General features: G+C 36.5%; 1 protein-coding gene across 2 annotated transcripts; it reads left to right on the forward strand.

Annotated features, from left to right (window-relative positions):
• The first annotated feature begins 3,940 nt into the window (after window positions 1-3,940).
• Window positions 3,941-27,103, forward strand: CLDN16 (claudin 16). 2 transcript variants are annotated; one of them, XM_059685986.1, is made up of 6 exons: window positions 3,941-4,254; window positions 4,290-4,441; window positions 18,232-18,334; window positions 21,382-21,546; window positions 24,630-24,821; window positions 25,466-27,103. In XM_059685986.1, the coding sequence occupies exons 1-6, from the start codon at window positions 4,113-4,115 to the stop codon at window positions 25,597-25,599; spliced, it is 888 nt and encodes a 295-aa protein (XP_059541969.1). In that variant the 5' UTR covers window positions 3,941-4,112; the 3' UTR covers window positions 25,600-27,103. The 2 variants fall into 2 exon arrangements, with proteins under 2 accessions (XP_059541969.1, XP_059541968.1); XM_059685985.1 differs by having other exon boundaries at window positions 3,941-4,441.
• Window positions 27,104-27,442: the final 339 nt, after the last annotated feature.

Consider the following 27,442-nt stretch of genomic DNA (forward strand, 5'->3'; position numbering starts at 1 on the left):
ATTAAGACCTTTACAGATGTTATTTTTCACAGCCATCTTACACAGAATCTGTAATTCTCTACAAGACAAGTAGCATGCCAAGAGCTCACATATATTAATATCTTAGCTGAACTTGAGTCTGCCCGACTCTGAGATCCAAGCTTTTAAGCACTGATTTATTTGCTATTAGTCACAGTCAGGATGACCTTTGACAACAGCAACTGATGATATTGCTTAGGTTTTTCCAACAGGCACTGGGCAATTAAAAAGGAGTGGGAAGATTGTTATAAGATGTGGTATAGATCAGCATATTTCTTCTAAGGACTCGTTATTATAATGAATAGAGAAGGAACAGTTTGAGACACTAGCAGAAAGAACAGTTAATACAAAGCAATTTGCTGTTTTCCACCATTGAAAATGCAGAGTTGCTTCCATCTGCAGGACAAAGGGACAATTGCAGTGTTTCTAGTTGTATAATTAACTTCCTTTCTTATATAGACCAACATCCAGGGTGCTAGGTTGAAGGCATCACTCACCTCATCACCAGGTGGCTCTAAAGTTCCAAACAGGAACAGTGCAGATCCTGGGTGAGTGGGAACGCAGTTCCTATGAACCGACCAACACATCATAGGGATTGTGCAGAACAAAGAGCTCTGGCACTGCCGAGATGATCGAGCCACTTCTGCCAACCTTGTATTAATCCTGGGGGACCCTAGGTGGCTCAAAAAGAGTAAGTCCAGCATTCCTTCCTCTTCTGTAAAATATGGGGCTGTGAGGACTAAATTCAATTCAACCTATATTTGTTGAGAGCCTACTATGTGCCTGGCAGAATCTTAAGCACTTTAAGTGCATTGGTGAAAAAACAAAGCTGTCTGTCTTCATGGAGCTTAGATGAGATAATACACCAGACAATACTTTGTAAACACGATTGAGTCATAGGCATGGTGGTCATTATCCTTTGTGTTTATTCTACATTGGGAAACCCTGCCTATTTCTGTCTAATATCTGTATACTCTTATAGGGAGTGCTACTATAACTTCAGGCTGGAATCAGAGTTCCTGAATGATGCTCTTCACTTCAGACCATGAGCCTGGCTCTGGTCCCCTCACTGCAGTTTCTCAAGGACAGGGACCAGGTCTCCACATTCTATTTCCTCTGTGCCCCCAGGACCTAGTATGGTACTAGGTCAGCATATGCTCTGAATGGAATGAAACAAAACTAGGATTGAGTTGATAAAGGTAAATAGTGGAAGCTAGAAAATGGGCAGAACAGTGAGAGAGAGTTGTTCGTATAGACTTGTGAGTGATTTATTCTGCATCCATCCCCTCCATTCTCACAGCTCCCTGCATATTTATCTCTTCTTATAAGTACCCTCCCCCGCATCCCATCCATGAAGTCCTTCCTGCTCTGTTAGTCTGCATGGCTCTCCTGTCTTGGATCTCATTTCATATTATGGCCTCACTCACAGAAATTAACATTTAAACATGATTGTTTTATGCTATTCTCTAAAAAGTGGTAAACTTAGACTCAGAAACAGTTTTAGAGTCTCATATACACTACCCACCCACCACCACCACCACCTTCAACCACATACAATGCCCGGGACATAGTTGGAAATGGCATAAATCTGTTGCAGTCTATATTTTCCTTGTGACAGATCTCTGATTTTCAATGGTCAGTGTGTACATGTGTATGTTTGCTTGCATAATGCATGTGCATGCTCAGTGTCTTTTCCTTTGCTTAATCCTCTCCACTAAGTTCTGGGATTTGGATTTGGGATGTGCTTTTTATATATTTTTCTATTTTTATTTACTTTTTGTTAATCCTCATCCGAGGATATTTTTCCATTGATTTTTAGAGAGAGTGGAAGGGAGGGGAAGAGACAGAGAGAGAAAGATCAATGTGAGAGAGACATTGATTTGTTGCCTCCTGCACTTGCCCTGACCAGGGCCCGGGGATCAAGCCTGCAACCGATGTACATGCCCTTGACTTGAATCAAACCCAGGACCCTTCAGTCTGTGGGCCGACGCTCTATCCACTGAGCAAAACTGGCTGGGACTATGATGTGCTTTGATACTGTATAGGGAAGACATTTTTTTTTTTTTGGTTTGTTTTTTTACCAAAGATGGAATTCTGATATCCCTCTTCACACAGCTTTGTCTGTGATTTGTAGTATATGACTCTGAAAAATAATATGCTGGTTTTAATGGGGATTTTTCTTTTCTTCTTCTTAGTTTCTCAAAGCGTGGTCACCTGTTTCAGAACCAGAATTTTATATAAGACATCTATAAATGTGAATTCCTGGCCTCCATCCCAATTTCCTAAGTCCAAATCTCTGAGAGTTGAACTCCCAGGTACATTTATACAAATGGCTTTGGAGATTCCAGTGTGTACTCAAGTTTAAGATCCATTGCCCTGGGGTACACTGTTAGCAGGAAAAGTACATTGTGAAAGGTCCCTGGGTGGAAAGCTAGCATCTAAGTCCAGGACTTTTCCTGTAATGGGCATGTGCTTTTGGAATGAGTTTCCTCTCCCAGATCAATAGAGCATGAGCATTTTAGATTTCAGGGCACAGGAAGAGATTCATTTGTGAGTCACCAGAGCAGTATGTGTGCTTTATAGCTGACTTACATTATTTGAATGAGCACTTTTAAAAATAAGTATTTTCCCAATTGTTAAGTAAAATAAATCAAATAAGCAAAATTAAAAGCTTCTGTAATGTGCTTCATAAACTAATAATGATATCAACTCTTAACATGTACAACCTTATTTATGGCAATAATTGGGTTTATATTCCAAATATGGGTTTAAATTCAGCTTTTAGATTAATTTTACATTTATATTCACCTTTTGTATATTATAATACACATGAATTAAAATGATAAAATTATAAATTTTAGTCACAAAATTTACTATTTAAAATATTATTGAAGGGTATTGAATCAATACTGATTTTAGCCTTTTACCCTACACTATGACCAAATCTTTATTAAATAGGAAAAAAAAGTAATTTCTTTATTCACTGGTACTAAAGTAACTTAGCAGCTAATTTTCAGAGTAATGACTAATTTCTAATTCTTATTCCTGTTTCTCTTTCTTTTTCAAGCCCTCTCCCAATTTTCTCATTCTTTCTTGCATTAAGAGGCATGTAAAATATTTTTATTATTATCACTGAAATTTGTATTTTACTATAGAGAAGTCTATCTGATGAAGATAAAATAATGATTCATATGTTCTTTTATATATTTTTAAAATTTCTAAAAGACTGCTAGTTATGGAATATCTATACCCAAGAAGGCTACCCATTCAGCTGTAGATAAAACTACAGTTGCCATTGCTACTATATATAATATATAAACTCACTTTGATATGTTGGTATATGTAATTTCCTAACATAAACAGGTGTGTGGTTGGAAGAAAAGTAATCATATAGAGAATTCTTGGTCATAATAATATTTATTATTCAGCTATTTTGTCAGATACTATTCTAAATGATTTAGAGTCAAATTGTCATTTAATTTTCACAAACATCTTACGAAGAAAGTATTAACACTCCCATTTTATAGAAACTGCAACCTAAGTGCCCTCACCCTATAAGCTTCAGAGCAAGGATTTCCACCCAGAGCTGCCTGGTTAAAAATGCACTCTCTTTCCCCTCTATGATGCCGAAAGCTTAGGAGAGGTTAGGGAGCGGTGGCTCTACCTGGGGCCCAGATGCTGAAAACCCTTCATGGGGCTGTTCTGTCCAATACTTTGGAATGCAAACTCCCTTGAGCAAGCACTTGTTTGGCATAGTTTCACCTGTGGCCTGTCTGTCTAAGGTAGTTGGCGAATATTAAAATAGTCCTATAATAAAATAGCACTCAGTCAACCGTGTAGCCTCCTTAGGGAGGGGCGGAGAATAGCTCACTTTCCCTGGAGGGCCTGAGAAAGATCAGTTTACAGGCGTCAGCATGGGGTATGACCCTTCTTCCTTCTCTCCATCTTGGTGCTGAAAATACCTTGGTAACCATCAACCATCATCTCACGGTCTCGGCGGAAAACATAACCAGGGCTCCTTTGCTCCTGCACACAGAACATACCCGGCCCTTTCCCTGACCCGGCTTCTGATTGGAGGCTGGTTGTTTCGGATAATGACATCCAGGACCCCTCTGTGGGTTACAGCCTGTTTCTTTAACTCTTACTGCAACTCAAGACGCCTGCAGTGGGGTGTGAGAAAGAGGAAAAGACCAGTATTTTTACACCCCCAGGTACCGGGAGTACGGGAGATTGACAGCATTCCAGCTACCTGAGTAGTCAAGGGCTGGCAGCTTCCCATGCATCCCTTCCAGTCCGGCTGCTCGCTAAGATGAGGGATCTTCTTCAGTATGTGGCCTGCTTCTTTGCCCTGTTCTCTACTGGGTTCTTGGTTGTAGCCACCTGGACAGACTGTTGGATGGTGAATGCCGATGATTCCCTGGAGGTAAGAAGCCAGCAACTTCTTTTTCTCACCCAAGCCCTTCCACATTTTCTCAAAGTCTCACTGCCTCACTGTGTTCACTGGGATTAATGATAATTGCCAACACGGACTGATCAACTCTTTATTTACTACTTACTGAGTCTTCACATTTCAACTCATTGAATCCTTGCAGCTAATCTATGATGTAAGTATTGTTGTATTCCATTTTGCAGATGAAGTAACTGAATAATTTATTTTTTATAAGGATAAATTTATAAAAGGGTAATAATATAACCTCTGTCACTCAGCCCTCCAGAAATTCACCTCTTCCATTGCTGTATATACCAATTTAAATAACATTCCAGTAACACCTTTCTTTCTTTTTCTCCTTTTTATTGAATTTATTAGAGTGACACTGGTTAACAAAATTATACAGCTTTTAGGTGTATAATTCTATAATACATCATCTGTATACTGTATTGCATGTTCACCACCCCCAGTCAAGTATCTTTCCTTTACCTTTTATCCCCCCTGTACCTTTCTTTACCTCCCTCCACCCTCCTCTCCTTGGCAATCCCCACACTGTTGTTGGTGTCCATGAATTTTTCTTGTCTTTTCTCAATCCCTCCATCCCTAACTACCTCCCAACAGTTTCTTAAACATAAATTTGCTAATCTTAATGGCAGCATTAAGAGTAGCATGATAGACTTTCTTAAAGAATGGTAGTCTAAGAAATTGAGTACTAAAACTCCAGACATATAAAATCTATTCAATCGGTATGCTATAGAAAAATGTTATTTTAAGAAGTTTCCAAGTAGGAGAAAACATTCTGTGGGAAAGCACATCTTCCAGTGTGTCCCAAGGTACAAGGAGTAGATATAGATTTAAGAAACCCTCTCTTAAAAATGAGTTGCTCTCTGGAACCAACTGTTATGCAAGAATGATTGAGTAGTTGACATTTGAAGATTTTATCTTTCTCACTGGAGAAGCTCAGAAAGAAGTAATTGTGGAGTTTAAAAGCATTTCCTATGGCTATTGGAATGTGAGAGAGATAGAACTGAGTAAATATCAAAATCAGCTACTATTCATTAGTAAGGTTTCAAAAAGTATAGGTAAGAAAAAGAAACAACATATCAGGACCTCCAATAAAGACTATACAGCAACCCAATATGTTCTTGTATGTACATCTGAAGGGAACAATTTAACAAATGCTATAATGTCACCTTTATGAAGTTTAGGAAAGATACCTGAGGGCAATGATATCTTTTCCCCCTAATTTTATTTATTCTACTCTCAAATAGAAGTTAGAAATGAAGGGTAATAATCTTTCTATTTTGCTGTGTATTATTTCTGCCATTTATTTTTTTTCTTGCTTTTAATTTTTCTTGGACTTCTACATGGCATTTCAGAACCAATGGAGTTATAAAAACTTCTTTAGTGCTAAAAGTTATATTTTTGAAAAATTTAATAGAACTACTGTAAAGGATGTCCACTGTACCTGGTGCATTTTGTCTGGTCATGCATATAAGCAGTGAATGAAGACAATGCCCTTTGAACAATGCTCAGGGAAAATGCAGATAAAAACGTCTGCAGCCATTAGCTTACCAGAATCTGGACTGTCAGGAATAGGTGAATGACAGAGTAATATATTGGACTTGAGCAGACTTAAAGTTATGTTTTCAAAAATATACAACATTTCATCTAAAAGCATTGTTAAAATATTTTCTAAAACAATTTGAAAATCCATCTGCTTAAGCTAATGGAACTGCTAACTTCACTTGATAAGAAATGGGAGTTTTGAAAGGGTCAAGCCTTGCTGGGAGAGATTGGGAGTCCTGGCACTTAAAGTGCCTTCTTGCTTTTATTTCACTACCTCCAACCAATTTGCCATCTGCTCTGGGCAAGAACACTTCTAGCTAAAATGAATGGAATGAGTAGTCTAGGTTATTCACCTCGAGTAAATCCTTGCTAACCTTGGGCAAGCTCTAGTGAGTATTTCTTAGCTTCTTCCTCATTTCCAATACTTGAAATATATTGCTATAAATATTCCTAAGAAGCCTCCACATTTAAAGAAAGAATTTGTAACAGATGAGGCTCCTTCTCTTCCAACAATCTCTTTATTTGCCAGTTTTTTAAAGGGACATGAATCTCTCTTAATAATTGCTCCTTCTATGGGCCAACATATGAAATCATACTATTATCCATAAAGTTGAAGGTTGTGACACTCACTGACTCAATTATGCTGCTCGTCTTGCTTCCTTCCTCATATATATGTATTACCATTAGTCCATATTAACAACTCACTTTAAACAACTGTTGAACAAAAGTTGGCACCACAAAAGTGCTTTAAAAAAAAGCATGCTCATAGAAATTTTTTTTAAAGGAGTGTTATGAATTTCTAGCGTTGTTAATCTTTTAGGATGATATAGGCTTTAGAGTTGGAAAATGGTTTCCATAGCTCAATTCAACATTAAAAAACCATGACATATATTCCATATAAAAGGTACTATGCTAATATCTACTAGGGGAGATAAAGATAAAGCAAGAATGAGTCAGCCTGACAGGAGTGTACATTTCGTGAGGAAAAAATATGCACATAAGTCTATACCGAAAGGCATAGGCCAATTCATATTGGAGAAAGAAATGAACAAAATGCCAATGGTGCAGAGAAGATGGAGTGATTATTTCCTGTCACTGGTGCAGGCCTTGGGAAGGAAAAGCATCTGCACAAAGCCTCAAAAAGATACAAAGGATTTCAAAAGGTGAAAATGGCAGCAGAGGCCTTCCAGACAAGAAGACACATGACAAGTGAAGCATGAGCAGAAACTCAGGGCTCATTAGAGGATCAAGATTAGTAACAGGGAGCACAAGCAGAAAGAACCTCAGAATATCACACAGAGTCCTTTCGCCTTACTTCTACCTGCCTTGAAGAGTGAAGTTCTTTGCATTAAGTAAAACATCAGGGAAAAGAAATAGCACACAGAGGCATAGCCCCAAATTGAGGACCAACCACCCTAAGCTACCATACTGCTCCTGTCTTTATTGACTCATTTGTCTCTGGGAAGATAGTTGTAGTGAAGAGAACTTGGATTTTGAGATTATTCCAGCCTGTGCTTGTATCTTATTTGTTTTCTACTGATTGAGCAAGCCACACCTCCTTTCTTTGGCTGAATCATAAGATGAAGTTGAGCTCAGTCATTTTAAGGGCCTTTTCAGTCTTCACTTTCTTTAACACCAGGACTCCTTGGTTATGACCATGTCTGCAATCCCAGAGAGATGGCCAGTCACCCAATGTCTGATGGCATTTAGAGTCTCCCTAGAAATTTCCACTAGTAGTTTAGAGTGAATATTCTCCATTTTTCTGTAACTTCATAGGCTCTTCTTTTCTTTCTCCTTCTCACTCTCTCTCCTTTCCTTTTTTCTTTCTTCCTTCCTTCTTCTTTTCCTTCTTCCCTCTTTTTCTTCTTCTTCCCTCTATCACCCCCCTCCTTTTCTTAAAGTCCCTTATGTATGCTCTTCCTCTACTTTTTTTTTCTTTTTCTCCCCCTTTCTCCTTTATTGGTTTATTTCTCCCTTTCTTTCTCCATTTGTTTCTATCTTCCTGCATTTCACAACTATTCTTTGATACCTACTATCTACCTGGTACTGTGGGTACAAGATTATGAAGTAGAATGAGATCTTGATGTTCCTTAAATTGCTCCCAGCATATTGTGGAAAATAGTGAATTGATAGTTATAGTATATTCTTGCAAATAACTCTGAGTGGCTAGCTCACTCAATTATAGATAACCAATGGAGTCTACCTAGAAGAAAAAATATCTGAACTAAGGATTTGAAGGATAGGTGAGTGAAGAAGAAGTCGAGTGTTCCAAGCACAGGAAATTGTATGGGCAGAGATCCAGGTATGAGAGCGCTGTATTTTTGTGGCTTTGTATATATTTCAGCATGATTAGAGTTTCCAATGTATTTAAGAGAATATAGGGACTAGGTCTCAAGGACTTTGAGATCATGTAAAATATAGATGGTATACCATAGACAAGCATGTTTCAATGTAAACAAACATATACATGTAGTTTAGAAAGATCAATCATTCTGGCCGCTTGTGGAGAATGCTGGGAAGCAGTGAAATGAAGTATCGGGAGAGAAATTAGGAGACTTTTGCCGCAGAACAGGAGGGAAGCGACAGTGGCCTGATTTAGGATGGCAGCAAAAGAGACATGTGAAGATATGGGAAATTCTAAAGAATTCAAATTGATTGAATTCGTAATTGATTGCATGTACAAAAGAAGGCTGATGAAGAGGGAGAAGTCAAGGTTGCAATCATTTACTGTTTGGGGCAGTTGGAGGACTGGTGGAGTCACTCACTTAGAGCTTAAATGGAGGACAATTAGTCTCTATGCAGAAGTCACCAAGCAGCAATGTCCCTGAATCACCCCACTATTTTATCTTGTTGAGATTCTTACACAGCACCTCAAGATGGGATAATATGATGCTGTATGGTGGGGAGGCCTAAAGGTTGGACTTGATGTTAGAGGGACCTGAGATTAAATCCCATCTTGCCAGGTAGTAGCTGTGTGAATTTTGACATGTGTCTAAGCTGTTATAAATTACATTTCCTCTTCTGCACAGAGAGACTAAAATATGAACATTATAAGTGTCTTGTGAGGATTAAATGAGCTTGTGTACCGCAGTACCAGGCAGATACAAGTCAGTCAATAACCATTAGATATATTACTGTCTATTCGCAGTTTTTATCGGTTTGTTTTTGTTCTGGAGAAGGAGATGACATTTTATATAATGTTCACTTAAAGGTGAAATATGACATTTAAGTTCTATTCCTATTTTTGCTATTGATTTTCTTGGAGAAGCTTTGTTTACTTCTCTGGGCTGTGGTTTGCCCATTTTTATACTTACGATATATTTTTTTTTTTTTTTTTTTTTTTTTTTTGTCTAACCAGGGGAATAGGCAGACAAGAAAGACAAAATAGCGTAAGTTATCTATTAAATATATTTTTAAAAGAAAATAAATTATGGATATTGTAATTATTCATTATCCACACTGAAATAGGAAAGTAGTTTCTTCACAAGATTACTGCTATCAACTACCAGAGGGGAAAAAGGTTTTCACAAGATTATTACATTTTCAGTTAATCTTTTGTTAATTATTGACTGAGAACCTGCTATACACCACACACTTATAATTAAAATTTGATTACCTCAAATGAATGTTTCCCACATTTGGATTTATTTTAGCTCCATCACCAGGTTCTCCCCTGGGATTTATATTTTTTCAGACATAAAGTAAATATTTAAAAAAATCTATCTAGTGTGTACTCTGATTATTTATATACTAATTTTACTTTCCAACTGATTTCAAACTCCTTCATTGCACATCTGAGGCTACAGAAATTCTTTCATTGATCTCATGATCTTCTATAGCACCTAACAGGGACTTCCAAATAATAGAAACTCCTGATTTATTTGCTAACATGAATTGATTAGGTAGCTATTAAGATACTTGCCATGCCTATTAAAAGGATGAATAAATGAACGTGAATGAAATACAATATAAAGTGATCTTTGGAAACTCATATTGAGCCCTAAATGAGAAGTATCTCTGTAGGGAGACCAACACTATTTTTAGGCAAAATCTTTTATCTTGGTACAACTTCAATTTTCTCAAGATATGGATTTGGTTTCTCTTTTTAATAAGATAGGCAAAGATCTAATCCCCTGGGATGCATAATAAAGTTGATGAAGAGCATATTCTGGTCTATAGTTTTTCTGCCTGGTATTTCAAAGAGAGAATGAAATGAAGAAGAGAAGCAAGAAGTAATGATTTAAGTTGAATAGATGATAATAAAATTAGTATTTTATTAAAATACTGAATCAGTAATTTAATGATAATACTAATTTTATTATCATTTATTCAATATAAATTATGATCTGTCATTGGGCAGAAATCATTGCAGAGTTGTGACACCATACTTTCATATGCATGCTAAAATTATTAAATGTGCGACTTAAATTGAACAATAAATGCTAAAATTGAAATATTTAGATAGTTCAGATATGTAAATTAGGTAATTTAACTGTGAAGACAACAAGAATTATATTTTACTTACTATGTTTGTATTATCCTGTTTTTACTATTTATACTTTTAGCCAGTGCTCCACTAATAAGCAGGCAGAGATAAACCAAATATATTTTAGCAAATAAACTCATGGTTCATAAATGGAGTAGAAAGGAAAGGTGGTGTCCATTATGCTTATTTTAATCTTGCTTCCTCATCCTTATAAATATTTGTCTTGAGTTCTTTTAGACACTGGGAGAGTAAGAAAGGTAAAAGTAAATATTAAAATAAAAAGTTTAGAATCCTATGATAAAAATTCAAATGTATTTTATGTTAAAATTGAAAGTGTTTCAAGTTTTAGAATTAAAACATGTTGTTTAGTATTATTCAAACTTACTTGGTCAACACACAATGTAATATATAGCTGATGTATTGTAGAATTGTACACTTAAAACCTATATAATTTTATTAGCTAATGTTACCCAATTAATTTTATTTAAAAATTAAAATAAAAACATTTGCATATTGATAAATATAATGAGGTAAATATTGGAAACAGGTATGTTGAATCTTCAATGTAAAGTATGTTAGCATAAGGTTAGTAAATTACTGTTAAAACTATTATTTCCTATAATATGTGTATGCAATGTGGTTTTAAAAATACATTTACATTTATTTTTTTTATTTATCCATTCTTCTTATGCATATTTACACACAAATCAAAGTACATATGCATTTATATTAATGAATACTGACAAAGAAAAAATATATTTGATAATGGTTAACCAAAAATTTTACTGTGTATAAATCTCCTATGTAACTGAATGAGAAATAAATGTCAATTAATTAAAGTATTTTTAAGTTTCTCTAATACTACATATAAAATATGTGGAGGCAAGACAAACACACTCAGAACTACACTGAATAAGACAAGGCAGGCAAAATTGTGTTGGGCTGCTTGTATTTCAAAAGCAATAAGAAAGAGAAATTGGCAAAGACTAGGGGAGAGAAACCTTGATGGAAAACTGGTAAAGAGATCAGAATAAGAAACTCCGGGATTAAGGAACTAATTTATGCTACTGGAAACTTAACTGGGCAGAGTCATCCTCGATATGGTTTCCAAAAGCTTTTTCTGTGTGGTATCCTGTTCATGCTGAGTATCGTGGTAAATACTTTTTTAGCCAGTTGAGCAGATGAGATCCAGGCTGACACCAAATCTGCATAAACTCACTGGTGTAAATAATAGTTGGCTCTTGGATTCAGGTGTCCTAGTCTATTCAGTTAAGTTGAAAGCACATATTAAGCATCAGTCCATACAGTGTATTGGTAACCATTATCTATGCCAAAGATCAAATGAGAGTTATTGTGTGTGTAGAAGATAGATTCACTAATCTCCCCCCCAATAAATATTTATTGAGCATCTATTATGTAACCAATGAGGAGGGTCTGTCTCAAAGGAGGAGGCTCCTTTGAGGAAGGTATCATACCTGTCTTGGTCATTGCTGTATCCATAGCATTTAGTTAGCCTATTGACTGAAACATGACAGACATTCAATGAATATAATGTGAAATATGACAACGACAGATGTACATAAATGCACATATAAAAGATAATTTAATATTGTAAGTGCTAGAGAACAATATGGACAGTTACTCTTATCTGGGAAGAGATTAATTCTAGTTCAGAGCCTGGGAGAAACGACATCTTGGAAGTAGGATTTGAATAATAGGGAGAAATTTGTCAGGTTGAGTTCAAGAGAAGTTATTCTCATTGTTATATACTATCAAGGGGAAATTCAAATGCCTACAGAAGCAAGGAAGCCAACATTCAAACTGGTAGGAGTAGTGTAGACCCTATGAACACAAATGCCACCTAAATGGAGCAACTACTTACCTCATGGTAATTGTTGCTACATTGAACCAGGGAGTTCAGGTGGCTACACTAACCAAGTTGCCAAGGGAAGCCAGAAATATGGACTGTTCTGTAAAATCTCTATGTTTCACTATTGGCAGCTAATTAATATTAAGAGATTTCTGCTGGCCTTGTGCTTGTGTACTTTTATTGTTGTATCTTGGATAAACTTCTCATAATTTAGGAGATAATACCTTCTCTAACTTTAGGATAAATAGCTATTTATTGAAATAATATACAAATTCCTCTAGTATGGGTTTGTATATTATTTATTAATATATAAATCACTTATTAAAAGAAAAAAAGCTTAAATTAGGGATCCCCTATTTTGGACAACCCTGTGAGATAAAAATTATTAGTTAACATTTTGCATTTTTGTCCTTAAAGAAAGGTTAAGCATATATTCTAAGCATTGGTTGGCTTTTTAAGAACCTTGTCTTAAAACTTTTAAGAACTTATATCTGCTTGCCTTTTAGAAAATTCTTAATAAGCCATTGTACAATACAGAGATAAGTGAACAATATACATTGTAGACAATGAAGGATTTCTTAAATATGCCAAATAACATAAAATCTTTTAACCTTGTCTTTTATGCACAAAGGCACCTTTAAGAATGTCTCCAGTAAGTGCTATATTAACACAGAAGTTTAGTTAATTACAGCCACTATTCTCACATACCTTAACTGAGTGTGAATACCAAGCAATCTAATAGTGTGCCCCTGAGCATTAATACCTAATGAAATTGGATTCCTTGTTTCCTCTAATGAGCTCATTGCTTTTCTAAATATGGTCATTGCAGGTAAATGATCAATAGCCTTGAAAAATGACACCACTACTGGATTATGTTGGCATGAAAGAAATATTCCTTGTGTAAAAATAAGTATTCTCATATATACGTATATCTCAGGTGACTTTCTAAATAATGTCATGTATAGCAAGAATAGCCATAGTAGCTTGGATGGGTTGTTTTAGTGCCTGAGTTAGAAGAAAATTGTAGACGTCCATTCTTTGATTATAAAGAAGTGACTTCAAATCCACATAACCTAGCTTAATTTGAAATAAATTGGATCCCATGTGTTTCTGTTAATAGAAAGACTGACAGAAAGTCTGTTTTCTGTTATGGTATGTACTAGAGGCCTGGTGCATGAAATTTGTACACTGGGTGTGGGGCAGGACCCTCAGCCCGGCCTGTGCTCTCTCACAGTCTGGGACCCCTCAGGGGAGGTCTACCTTCCAGCTTAGGCCCCATCCCCCCCGGGCCTAAGCCAGCACTCAGATATCCCTCTCACAGTCCAGGGCTCTTGCAGTGTGGGACCCCTCACTCCTTACCGCCCGCCTATAGCAGAGGCGGAGAGGCTCCCATCACTGCTCCTCTGCTCGCCCACCATGAGCCCGGCTTCTGGCTGAGCAGCGGGGGGGAGAGCCGCTCAACCAGAAGCTGGCTTGCTGCTCCTTAGCACTGGCACCACCTCCCACCCACTGGTTGGGGGGCCGATTTGGGCCAGGCAGGATGGGGGAGGGGCCATGGGAAGTTGGGGCATCGTGGTCGCACCCCATACCACCTCTGTTGAGGAGCCAGGACCACGCCGCCCCCTCTCCCGCTGCCTCTGCGGAAGTGGGGGTGCCAGGACCAGACCTGTGCCACCGCCTCTCCTGCTGCCTGTGAGGAAGGAGAGGTTCAGGGACTGCCATGGCTGGCCTGGAGGCACAGGCTCACTGGTCCCACCCCTGCCACTGTTCGTTCAGGAAGGTCATTCTTGCCTCAGCCCTTGCAGCCATGGCTTCATCTGGAAGGATGTCCAGAAGGACATCTGGAAGGACATTTGGCTGTCTGGTCTAATTAGCATATTAGCTCTTTATTATATAGGATAATAATTATAGCATCTATTTGTTATGGTATAATGGCTGAGTAAAAATAATATTTATTGTGTTTGTTTCCTAGGGTTGTCATAACAAATTACCACAAATCTGGTAGCTTAATGTTGATGTAAGAATGTCCAAACCTTCAGAGTATTTTATAAGAATTTATTTGAGCCAACCTGACAACTATTGCTGGGAAGCAATATCTGAAATGCTCCAGAGAATGACAGTTTGTGGTTTCTTTTATACATTTGGAATTAAGGAGGGAACATAAAGATGACATGGAGGTGGGAGAAAGCAAGTCAGGGGTTAGATTACAGGATTGTTAACACAGTTATTTGTGTTCTCTTGAGGGTGGTTATACTTCTCAGAGCTCTGAAAAAGAGCTTTCCAAAGGTGTGTTTACCTGGATGCACTAAAACAATGGACAGTGCTTGCTGAAGGCAAAGATAAACCTACTAAGGTAGTTATATGGCCCAGCCCGTGTGGCTCAGTGGTTGAACATTGAACTATGAACCAGGAGGTCACAGTTCAGTTTCTAGTCAGGGCATATGCCCAGGTTGTGGGTTCACCACTAGATTTATGGCCTAGCCTGGTAATCTAAGACCATCTTTTTATTTCAAGATCCTAAACTTAATTACATGTGTAAATCTTTTTTTCCCCCCAAATTCACAGGTTCTGGGGACTAGGATATGGACATATCTTTTTGGTGACCACCATTCAGCTCCTGGCATTTACCTTTCTCTACTGTCATTGTGGTTAGTCAGGAAAGCTGAACAAAGTCACTACTCAGGTTATTATGATGTTTAAGTTATTTATTAATATTATCATTTACTGAGAAATTGTGTATGTGTGTGTGTGCAATTTTTAATACTTATAATCTTTTTAGCATTATCTCTTCTATGCAGATAAAGAGATAGAGGCTGAAAAAAGGTAAGATTTTGCTCAAGATACAACACAACTAATAAATGTCAATTTATACTTAAAGTCTCAATGTTTTAAAATATAGCTTAAATTTACATGTTCACATGTTTTTTAGAAATTAGAAATTGATGTGTTAAATTTCACAAGATAGATTTTTTTCATTAAATTTTTGGTCTCTGTGATTCTTGAGTCTCCTGAAATAATACTCAATAAATTTCAGAATATCACTTTCAGATTTTACCTCAGGAAGAGCAAGCCAAAGTGAAGTTTTATAGAATAATGGCCTTTAGGATAAGAATAAATTTTGGGCTTACTGCTTCACCCAAATCTGTCTTTTAATTTCCATTAATAGAGTAGTTTAGCCCGAATGGATTTGGAATTTAAAAAATGGGTGTTAAGCATACCTCAATGCTTAAGGCCATATGCACAGCTTTGGTGTTTGAATCCTATCTCCTCCATTTATTAACAACTAGAGGCCCAGTGAATGGAATTCGTGCATGGTAAAGGCGAGCCCTCAGCCCAGCCTGCACCCTCTCCAATCTGGGACCCTTTGGGGGATGTCCGATCAGGCCTAAACCGGCAGTTGGACATCCCTCTCACAATCCAGTACTGCTGGCTCCTAACCACTCACCTGCCTGCCTGCCTGATTGCCCCTAACCACTCTGCATACTAGCCTGATAGCCCCCTAACTGGCCTGATTGATGCCTAACTGCTCCCCTACCAGCATGATTGTCCCCAACTGCCCTCCCCTGCTGGCCCGTTCGCCCCCAACTGCCTTCCCCTGTGGGGCTGAGGGGACTGGGGGACTCTGGCTGGATGAGGTGGGGCTGAGGGGACTAGGGGACTGAGGCTGGATGAGGCAGGGCTGAGGGGACTGGGTTCCACCATCTTGTGGCTATGGGTGCTGCCATCTTGTGAGGGTGTGACAGTCAATTAGCACATTCCCTCTTTATTAGCTGTGGACACTGCCATCTTGTGAGGGTGTGATGGTCAATTAGCATATTCCCTCTTTATTAGATAAGATACTTTCTTGAGGTTAATCACTAACCTTTCCTGTGCCTTCTTTTCCTTATTTATAAAATAGACAATTATAATGATGCCTCATAGGGTCCTTTAAAGAATAAATGAAATAATAATATGCTTAAACAGCAACTGTCATGTAGTACAAAATCAATATAGAAGTATTAATTATTTGACCCAGTAATCTCACTTCTAGGAATATATCCCAAGAAATCAGAAACACCAATCAAAAAGAACACATGCACCCCTATGTTCATAGCAGCACGATTTACAATAGCTAAGATTTGGAAACAGCCTAAGTGCCAATCAGCAGATGAGTAGATTAAAAACCTGTAGTATATCTACACAATGGAATACTATGCTGCTGTAAAAAAGAAAGAACTCTTACCTTTTGCAACAGCATGGATGGACCTGGAGAGTATTATGCTAAGTGAAATAAGCCAGTCAGAGAAAGATAAATATCACATGATCTCATTCATTTGTGGAATATAATGAACAACATAAACTAATGAGCAAAAATAGATCTAGGCACATAGAAGCATTGAACAAACAGACCATCAAACCTCAGAGGGAAGGCAGGGGAAGGTGGGAGGGGAGTTGGAGATCAACCAAAGGATTTGTATGCATTCATATATGTATAACCAATGAGTACAGACAATAGAGGGCTGGGACATGTGCTGGGGGGTGGGAGTGGCAGGGGGAGGTCAATGGGACTAAAAGGAGACATAGGTAGTACTTTAAACACTAAATAATTTAAATAAAAAAGAAATATTAATTATTATCAGTTAGAAGTATTTCACATAGAAAGTGATCAAAGACATACGACATTTGAAATTGTGGTGGAGTAGCCAGCAGCAGAGTTCGGTAGTTTTATTTGGCACACAGCACGGCTTTAAAGCAGAACACAGGCCAGAGAGTGTCCAAGCGCAAATATTACCCGTTAGAATTTTCTTTTGTAAGTCAAAGTGTTTTGTGTTCCTTCCTTTCTTCTGCACACCAATTGTAATCCCTGTACCTTTGTATTTCTCTCCTCACTCTGTTACTTATTCTTTTTTTAAGAAAAAAAATTAAGTTTTCATTTTCCAAGATAACCCTTGCTAAATCTTACCTATTTCAGATTGCCAAGGTAATTGAGTCAGTAATTGAGTCAACAGAAACAATCTTATTAGCTCTGTTTCATATGCATGAACTCTGTCAAGAATACTGGGAACTATTTTCCTTTGGCATGTTGACAATTCTAAGAAATCTATTGTGACTTACAATTTAGAGATAAAGTATGGGCAGGCTCAGAGCACTGGTAGCTTTTAGCTCTAAGTAGACCAAGAATTATCTGCACAGCATTTCTAACTAAGAGTGGTTTACGGCTGTCAGATTGTATAAAATTAATGCTAGTTTGTTTACATCCATATCATAGCGTAAGCAATTGTAATCTGTCAGTGGAGCAGGGAGGAAGAAATGGTGAGGTCTTTATAGTTCACTTATTTATGTTTTAATATATAGCTTTCTGTGCCAATTACTTTAAATTTATGAACCTCATTTATAATAACACTTGTCTTCATGGAACCCAGTGTTCATGATGAAGACAAATTAATGGTCATTATTAATAGACTCAAGATGTCAACAGTTATTATCTAATGTTATATTGATTTTGGGTAAAGGGGTGAGTAAATGTCAGCACAGGAGAGTGAAATGAATTATCTCCATGATAAACTATGGATGATGGAGCCACCATAGGCATCTGCATATGCTTAATTTTGATTTTTATCCAGCTGAGGCATGACTTATCCCTCCCACCCCTATACAGAAAGTGAATTCACTTCCTGGTGGGGAAAGCCTTTAATTCTTTGTGTTTAAAGAAAAAATACTTCAGAATGCATTGTGTTTCTTGTAAGGGAAATTTTGATCATGCTTGTAACCACTGTACTTTGCTATCAAACTCACAACAGCCGAGCTCTTCCTTTGATCAAGGGGAACTAAAGTGTGTCTGCATAAATTGTTTCACACCCTGTCTTCTCCCATGTCTAGGTGAGCACAAAATGCCGGGGCCTCTGGTGGGAATGTGTCACAAATGCTTTTGATGGAATTCGCACCTGCGATGAGTACGATTCTATACTGGCCGAACATCCCTGTACGTATACCTTAGACATTCCCCTCGCAGGGAGGGAATACCCAAGAAGATTGAACTCAGGTTTCTGTCATGTGTTTTTTTTGTTCTACCGTACTGTATTAAGGTTCTTTCCAGTTTTAAATATTTTGATTAGACATTTAGTTTATTTCTGAAATGTGAGTTGAAACATTTTAGAGTATTTTATCTTTTCCAATGTGTTTGTAAATTCTTTAGAGTAAAAATATTGTCTTATTCATTTCTGCTTTTCCCCAAAAGACCTGGCATAGTGCCTTATACACAGTAGGCTTATAGTAAACATTTTTGAAATTGAAACGGATTCTTCAGGATGCTTTGATTTTATGACTAGAATTGACAGGTTAGATGAAAAGTATTTCAGAGATATCTTTTAACTATGACTGTTCAAATAAGAAGTTTATAGCATTTCAATGGAAGATTTGCTATAAAAAGAGAATTGGAGATAGAAGGACAGAGACAGAAAGAGATAGATTAAAGCAAATTGGTTTTAGTTTTTTTTCAAAGTAATTGACAGGTGATGGTACCACAGGGTAACTTCTTTTCTCAAAATAAATGAAAAGCAAATCTTGGAATGTGACTTCTCCCCTGGAAAGCTATTCATCCAGGGCAAAGAACCTAAAAGGATTTCAGTGCTGTAAATATCTTCCCCTGGCATTTGGGATTTGAGTGCCTGGAATATTTTTAACATAATTCATAAAGACTTTATTTCATCTTTTTTTAAAAAGACCTCTTAATTCTTTCCCACTTTCCCCTCTTTGCACTAACCTAGTTCTACCTACAAAGAAGCATGATCTGGTCAAAGGAATATAAATTCATGTGGTCACTAAGCTATTCCAGAAATATAGAGGAATGGATACAGCTGAGAAAAAAATGATATCTTTCACCATATTAAACACTTATGTAGAGGAAAATAAAATTACTCATGAGCACACTGCACAAGAGAAAAATCACTTTATATTTTAATGTTCCTTCTGTATCTTTTGCTTACACTATCTCAGATTTTTCTTTTATTTAGTCTTACCAATTAGTTGCGAATAACATTGAAAAGATGCATTAACTTTCTTTAAAAATCTCTACCATATACTTAAAGACAATGGAGATGAAAATGTATTCTAGAAAATATTATAACTATTCCCTCTATGTTAGGGTGTTACTTATGAGAGTAGGATTTTATTTTTAGTCTTTGATATCTTTTACAGAACTATAGTCAACCAAAGGTAACCTTTTCCATTATCCTGTAAACTGAAGTATGAATACCCAGACACATACTTTTGTTTTCAGGGTTCCTGTTGATATAGTTCATTTGAAACCCCCTCCCCCCACACAAATTAGAATATATTTAATATTATTCTGGCAGCCAAATCTCACACAACCTTCAAAAGAAATTTCCCGGCTAACCTGCATTAGCAACCTGCTTGCAGTGCTACTTTCTTGGAATTGGCCTAGCCATGAAGCACCCGGATGAGCTCATAAGCATGAGTCCTGGTGTTCTGCAGAGCATCTGGATAATGCTCTGGGTGGGATCCAAGGTCAAAGAAGGGAAGACCAGGACCCACAATGATTTCAGGACACCCCATCCAGATGGTGCTCCTGTTACTGGGTCATCCCAGGTTCCAAAAAGGCTCACAGAAAATTTCAGGGGAGGCACTCCAAAGTGTGGGGCCCCTTGGCTTGCGGTGTTGAACAGCAGTCCCACTTGTGTATATCATTTGATGATCAGGAGTATCTGTTGAAATATAAAAACTAATATTACCTCACGAGTTACATATTATTTTCTTTCCTCAATTTTGAGAAAAGTCAGCCTTAGGTTTAGCCTAAATTTGAAATTTGAGCCTAGTTTTTTAAAAATAATGCTAAATTTTGAGACCTTAAAAATTCCATTCTAGAAATGAATATATACTCACATTTTAATAACACAATAATTGCTTATAATATATATATATACCTATTAATAATGTAGAGGCTGATTTTATGCATTGATTTTCTCTTACATAGATCATAAAAATATTTTTTTTTGTTTTAAATAAGAAAAATTGACCACATTTTTGCAAGCAACCTATTACTAAATAGGCCCTAAAGTTACCTCATCATTGGGGGAAATTATTTATAATGCAAGGGAACCCCAAATCACTATGAATATAAAACCTAATTACTATATCATTAAAGGAATAAATTTTATTACTCCTCTCTATTAGTCAGCTAAAAGACTAGTAGTTCTGACTTCGGGTAATTAACCCTCCACACATTGTAATGAAGTCTTCCTATTGTTAAGTTAGCATAACCATCACTCAGTCAGGAGGCTTTCCCAGTGGAAGGTGCTTCCACTGCAGGAGGTGATTGCTACTCTTCCACTTCTAGTTTCCTTATCTTCTCTTAGCTGTGCCTTCTACTGTTTATTCTCACTGGCTGTAGCTTTAAAATATGCTCAGTTGACAATGCAAATGAAAGGGTTAATATGATGTCTTGGCCATGAACGAATGAGGCTTGAAGGAATGTGAAAGAGAATATAATCTGTCTTCCAGAAATAGTCTATTACGGTTCTCCCACCTGCTTAAGGTCGCAAGAGACGTCTTAAAATTAATTTTGCTCCCCTATATCAAACTTTAACAAATTATTTTTAATTTTTTACAATAAAAGTTCAAACAAACATAGTGGTCATTTATTATTGAATATTCATTGAGTAACTTCTGCATAACAGATACTCTACTATGAATTCAGCGTTCAGTTATCATACTTGTGAACAGGATTCAGTCCAGAACAAGAAGCAAAAGAGAAACATTTATTTAGTCCCCCACTATATACCAGGCATTTTTATAGGAGGCAACAAGACTAAGTAATAATCAGTGCTTAAACAAATAATAATGTCAATAGTCTCATAATATTTTTTTTATGAGAAATGTAAAGGCACTCATTTCTAAACTCATGTAAATTTAAGTGTACCACTTTCAGGTTGCCTGTTTTTTATGCACTTCTGTGAGTTAGTATGTTTCCTTCCTCTGAGTATGCTGTAACCACCTGCCCCGATCTTGCAGTGAAGCTGGTGCTGACTCGGGCGTTGATGATTACTGCAGATATTCTAGCTGGGTTCGGATTTATTACCCTTCTCCTGGGTCTCCACTGCGTGAAATTCCTCCCTGATGAGCCATACATCAAAGTGCGCATCTGCTTTGTGGCTGGGACCACATTATTAATAGCAGGTACTGGTCTGGACTAGTGGTAGGGGTAGATATACGCAGCTAAGATCCTTTTTTTAAAATTTGTTATTATTGACAGTATTATAGATGTTCCCCAATTTCCTATCATTAGTCCCCCAACCCTGCCCCACCCAAGGCCTTCACCACACTATTGTCTGTGTCAATGGTTATGCATATATGTATACAATTTCTTTGGTTAATCTCTTCCTGTATCTCCCCCCCACCCCCAGCACACACACACACACACATACATGCCTCTGAGATACGTCAGCTTATCCCATGCATCCATGCCTCCTCTGGGCCTGTTTTGTTCACCAATTTATTATATTCATTAAATTCCACATATAAGTGAGATAATATGATATTTGTCTTTCTCTGATGGCTTATTTCACTCAGTATAATATTCTCCAGGTTGTCCATGCTGTTGTAAAGGGTAAAAAATCCTTCTTTTTTTCCAGCTGTATAGTATTCCATGGTGTAAATGCACCACAACTTTTTTATCCACTCATCCACTGATAGGCACTTGGGCTGTTTTCAGATCTTAGCTATTGTAGGTAACATTGCTACGACTATAGGGGTGCATATATTCTTTCTGATTGGTGTTTCAGGGTTCTTGAGGTGCAGGAGAAGGGTGATGTTCTGAGGTGGTCATTTTAGGATCGTGTGTGACTTCCTTTTCTAAATTGAAGGAATAAAAGGCACATTCACCAGTCCTACTCTCTTTTGCATTGGAATCAGATAATTAATCTTTTTTTTTGTTAATATGGCAGATCAAGATTTATCAAAGTCCTCAAACTATTTTTCAACCATCTAAAAAAGCTGTATAATGCTTTAACTTAAAAAATAATTTCTAATGTGATTATTCTTGAAGTTAAATTCTCAGTTAAGCCCCAAATTAAGCCTCCTTACCTCCTTATGTCCACCCCCACCGATTCTTTTTAGCAATGAATTAAATTGTGCCAAGACCTATGTTAGACTTTTCTCATGTGCCAACCCATTTGATCATAAACTAAACAATAAGCAGATAATATTATTCTCTTTACTTAAGAAGCAGATGAATAAATAGAGATCTGAAGACTAATAAATCAAACATGACTAATAAACCATAAGTCAAGAAACACTTCACATGATGTTTATTAGTGAAACAGCACAATTAATATTTTACTCAGGTCTGTTGTCAACTTCAAAGCTTAGTCTTTCTCTACCACCACATGATGTCACCTTTGGATCTTGATGCAAGTTTGGAGGAAGCATCCTGTTGAAGAAACCAACAGAAATATCCTCCAGTGACAAAAATGTCTTCTTTTATGCTAGAAGCAAAAAGTTAGCCAAGCAATGTAAGTGAGAACCTGACCAGGCATGCTAGGTAGTGAATGGATAGAGATTGTGCCCTCGCAGCCCCAGCTTTGTCCGGAAGGTCGTTCGGCTGTCCAGTCTAATTAGCGTATTATGGTTTTATTAGACAAGTTACTTAACCTGTCTTCATTTTCTGATCTGCAGAATAGGCTGAAGCCCGGGCAATAATATCTACTTTGAATTGCTCATGTGAAGATCCAGTGTTTGCAGAGCAAGCTCATAGCAGAGAGCCTAACCTATGTCCAACTCAAAACCGGGTTCTCCCTGATTTTTTCACGTGCAAACATTGAGTCAAGGCCCTGATGATCCTTAGATTGTATTAAAAAGTTACAAGAATTTAGTTATTTTTCCTTTCTAAGGCATGTATTCCCATATCCAGCCTAGTGATTCCATAAAGCTTTTGTATGTAACAATGTCTTTTATTTAACACATTTAACATCATTTAATGCTATACATTTTGTTACAGAATACTTTTTGAGATATCACTAGATACTCCATTTTTAAAAAATAAAACAACAGAATGAGCTAAATTTAAAGAAAACCACATCTATAGAGAAAATCCCAGTAGGAATTACTGAAGAAATAAGGGACTACATTTAAACTGCCAGACATGGCCAAAGACTTGGAACCATCATTCAGTATTAGTATTTACATAGATTCTAAGTTATAACAAAAGGAATTTCCATTCTAAACCCATTGGTTACAGTATTATAGAAAAGGCATGATAATGTATACCCTATTATCTAAAGATTATATGTTCATGATTTGGTTCTTCTTAAAAACTGTATTAAATAATTGGGAGAAGAATGCAATGAAATGGTGGTTTAAATAGATATCACAAACTCCCTAGAAAAAAATGTGAAAAAACATTTTGGACACTACAAGTTTCAGAAATACCCTTTTCACATAGCCTTTTATCCTCCGGTCCCCCATTGTTTTTTGCATTTAGGCTCTGACATGCAATTTATTCCTTTAAAACAAGAGGACCTTAGTGGCATCACTTCAAGCCAGTCATTTGTGAGATAGACTAATTTAAAAGGAATACATTTTATTTATAAGGGATAAATTCTATTTACAAGGAATAAATTTTCTCTGTTTACTCTTATATGTGGGGGTGATAGGTAAGAATTTGTTTTAAATTGAAGACAATTTTTACTTCAGTTACTAGTTTTTAATGTCAACACACTAAAATGAATGACTTTAAAAACATTAATTTCCATATGAGTGTGTGTTGTGTAGCTGATATGGCTTTAACCGTGGGTCTGGGTGGTGAAGAAGGGGAGCAATAGAATGTTCTTAAAGACATCTACTTTCAATTAAAATATTGACATAAAAAGAACATATGTTCTTCATTATTTGTCTTAAATTTTGTGTTCTTCCTCTTCTTTAGATTTTTCTTTTGTTTTAATAGTTTTCTTTCTACAATACTAAAATAACATTGGAAAGGGAAAAATTAAAGAAAACCATAGTGACCATTTTAGATTTACAAAAAACAGATGAGCACTGCACTCTTTTATTTTTGTATTTCTGAGATGTAGTTTGGAAGAAATACAAGATAGACAGCCACAGGAACACATAAAAGAGGTGACCACAATTTGAGTTGTTCATGAATCCACAGTATCATTTATTATTCCTTGCATGATGCCATCTGTTTTGAGAAGCAGGATTTAAATTTAGAAAAGACCTGCATTTATTTATTTATTTATTTTTACATCTTCCCTTTCTTTTAGGTGCCCCAGGAATTATTGGTTCTGTGTGGTATGCTGTTGATGTTTATGTGGAACGTTCTACTCTGGTTTTGCACAATATATTTCTTGGCATCCAATACAAATTTGGTTGGTCCTGTTGGCTTGGAATGGCTGGGTCTCTGGGTTGCTTTTTGGCTGGGGGTATCCTCACATGCTGCTTATACATCTTCAAAGGTAAGAACAAAATAAACTAGCATACTTCCCTGCCTCCAGTATCATTTTCCCCAACCCAATGGAAACACATCTCACCAACTCAAAATAATGTTATTCCCTTGATCTCTACTCACTGCCATTAAATATTTCAGTTGTTCAAGGACAACTCATTTCTAATATTCAAACCTATTACCCAGTTAATGGTACATTTATTGAAAAGAAGTCCCATAGCTACAACTGTCTAATATCCAAACATATAATGATTAAATTGATGTATCATAATCTTATATCTCTCACTTCACCCAATCTATTACGTTTATATCTGGAGTTAAATAGAGAAGTAGCCTGAAAGGCAAACCAAATATTTGTTGTTAAAAACTGCAATTTGGTTTCTAAAAATACCACTTAAAAACAAAAAGAACTCCTCTCCTTATCAAGAAAAAGTAAATAAAATACCTGGCTCAATTTTGAATCTAAAATTAACTTACAGGATAAAAATTTATATTGTCATCTAGAGGTCTTCTTAGATGATTCTTTCTTAGAATATGTACTAGTATATTCTTGTCACTTTTGGAGAAGAATATATCAATTGACATTATTTTATTTCCCAAAGTTTACTCAGCCATAATTTTGTTGATATCCCTGCAATTACCTCTCCTAAACAGATGTGGGACCTGAAAGGAACTATCCTTATTCCATGAGGAAGGCCTATTCGAATGCAGCTGTTTCCATGGCCAAGTCATACGCGGCCCCTCGGACAGAGACTGCCAAAATGTATGCTGTGGACACAAGGGTATAGAGTGCTGCATATCATTCTGTGTTTGTATGTTATTTAATTAAGCAATAATTTCAGGTGAATAAAATAGCAGGTAAACCAAGGAACAGTTATTTAAACTTCATGTTCAACTAAATTAATTGTGCAGCTTAATAAAAAAAAAGTTTGTCACTTCTTTGCTATTATTCTCATATTCTTCCTCATTCTTTCTTCTCTCTCTCTCTCTCTCTCTCTCTCTCTCTCTCTCTCTCTCTCTCTCACACACACACACACACACACACACACTTTCCCTATATTTCAAGTTGAGTTTGCTAGAATATAAAAATGTTTGTGAGTTCTATATTGCTATTAGAGATTGTGACATGGTGATATTAAAATAAAGTGACACTTTAAGAATAGAAAGCAACCGTCAAAAGATGCTGGAGATTCTCATCTTTGAAGGGATTAACAAACTCTTAGCTCTTTCCCTGGGTTTCAGTTCACTTTTTATATTCTCAACTTAGTTATTTGATAACTTTGAAAAAAATGGTTCTTTTAAATTCAATCTAAATGTTAGCACTACTATTTCTCTGATTCTGTTAAAACTAAAGAAAAAAAAAGTAGCTTTATGTGCCAGCTACTGGTAGAAGTTAAAGGTAAGAAGTTTCCCCTTCACACTCCAAATGTCAAAAGCAAATGCTAAAATAATGCCGGAGTCAGTGGTGACTTCCTTCCTCATTCACAATATAAGAGATCTGTGTATTATTATCACCACTCCCCATTTGCCTATATATTGCCAAATTATTAGACTACAGCAGTAATAGTTAAGCAAGGAGTTCACTCATTTATTGATTGGACATCCAAATATATTTTATGAATGCACCATGTTAGCATTCACTAACTCAGGTGTCCTCTCACAACTAGATCCTTAACCCCTCGCAAAATATCCAACATATGGTATTAACAAATATTTGTTGACTAAAATAAATAGAGCCTCACAACTCTTTACTTAAATAATCAAATTTCCTCATAAAATATGTGCTTTTTTGAAGAAAAAAAAGAATTCTGTAGACACTTAAATCAATGAATGATTGCTAATGGAACACATTCATATTCATAATGTAATCATCTTGCATTTTTTAAACGGTAAAGTTTTAAAAATGTTTATAAAATTTAATCTCAGCCTCTCCAATTCCTTGTAATTCACATGAATAGCATCAATCCTCTTGCAGTCCCTTAATGAACTATCAACTAAACTGGAAATTAGTTCTTTGGAAATGGAAATTTAGTTGTGAATTTCTGAAGACTCCAAAAGAAACACTTCAAATTAAAAAAAAACAACACTAAAAATAATGTGAAAATGAGATGATGAAAGCCTACTACATATTTTAATGTTTTTGAGAATGGTGTTCATGTTTTAAAAAGGTATTTCTTTACCAGTATTCTCAGGAGAAATTCTAATCTAATCTTATAAGTCAGAGCAATTGACTCACGTTGTAGACCACATTTCCTAGTTATATGGGTATTATTCTATGCACTTAAAAACTTATTCTTGCCCTGACCGGTTTGGCTCAGTGGATGGAGCGTCGGCCTGTGGACTGAAGGGTCCCGGGTTCGATTCCGGTCAGGGGCATGTACCTGGGTTGCGGGCATATCCCCAGTGGGAGTTGTGCGGGAGGCAGCTGATCAATGTTTCTCTCTCATTGATGTTTCTAACTCTCTATCCCTCTTCCTTTCTCTCTGTAAAAAATCAATAAAAATATATAAAAAAAAACTTATCCTTGTTCTTTTTCTCAACTTTATTTTAAATTTTTTTTATTTTTACTTTAATTTTATAACATTGTCTGTTATCTTTTATATATTCTAATATATCTCTTGAATCCTTCTG

This window comes from Myotis daubentonii, chromosome 3 (genome assembly GCF_963259705.1).
Source record: "Myotis daubentonii chromosome 3, mMyoDau2.1, whole genome shotgun sequence".
NCBI classification, from domain to species: Eukaryota; Metazoa; Chordata; class Mammalia; order Chiroptera; family Vespertilionidae; genus Myotis; species Myotis daubentonii.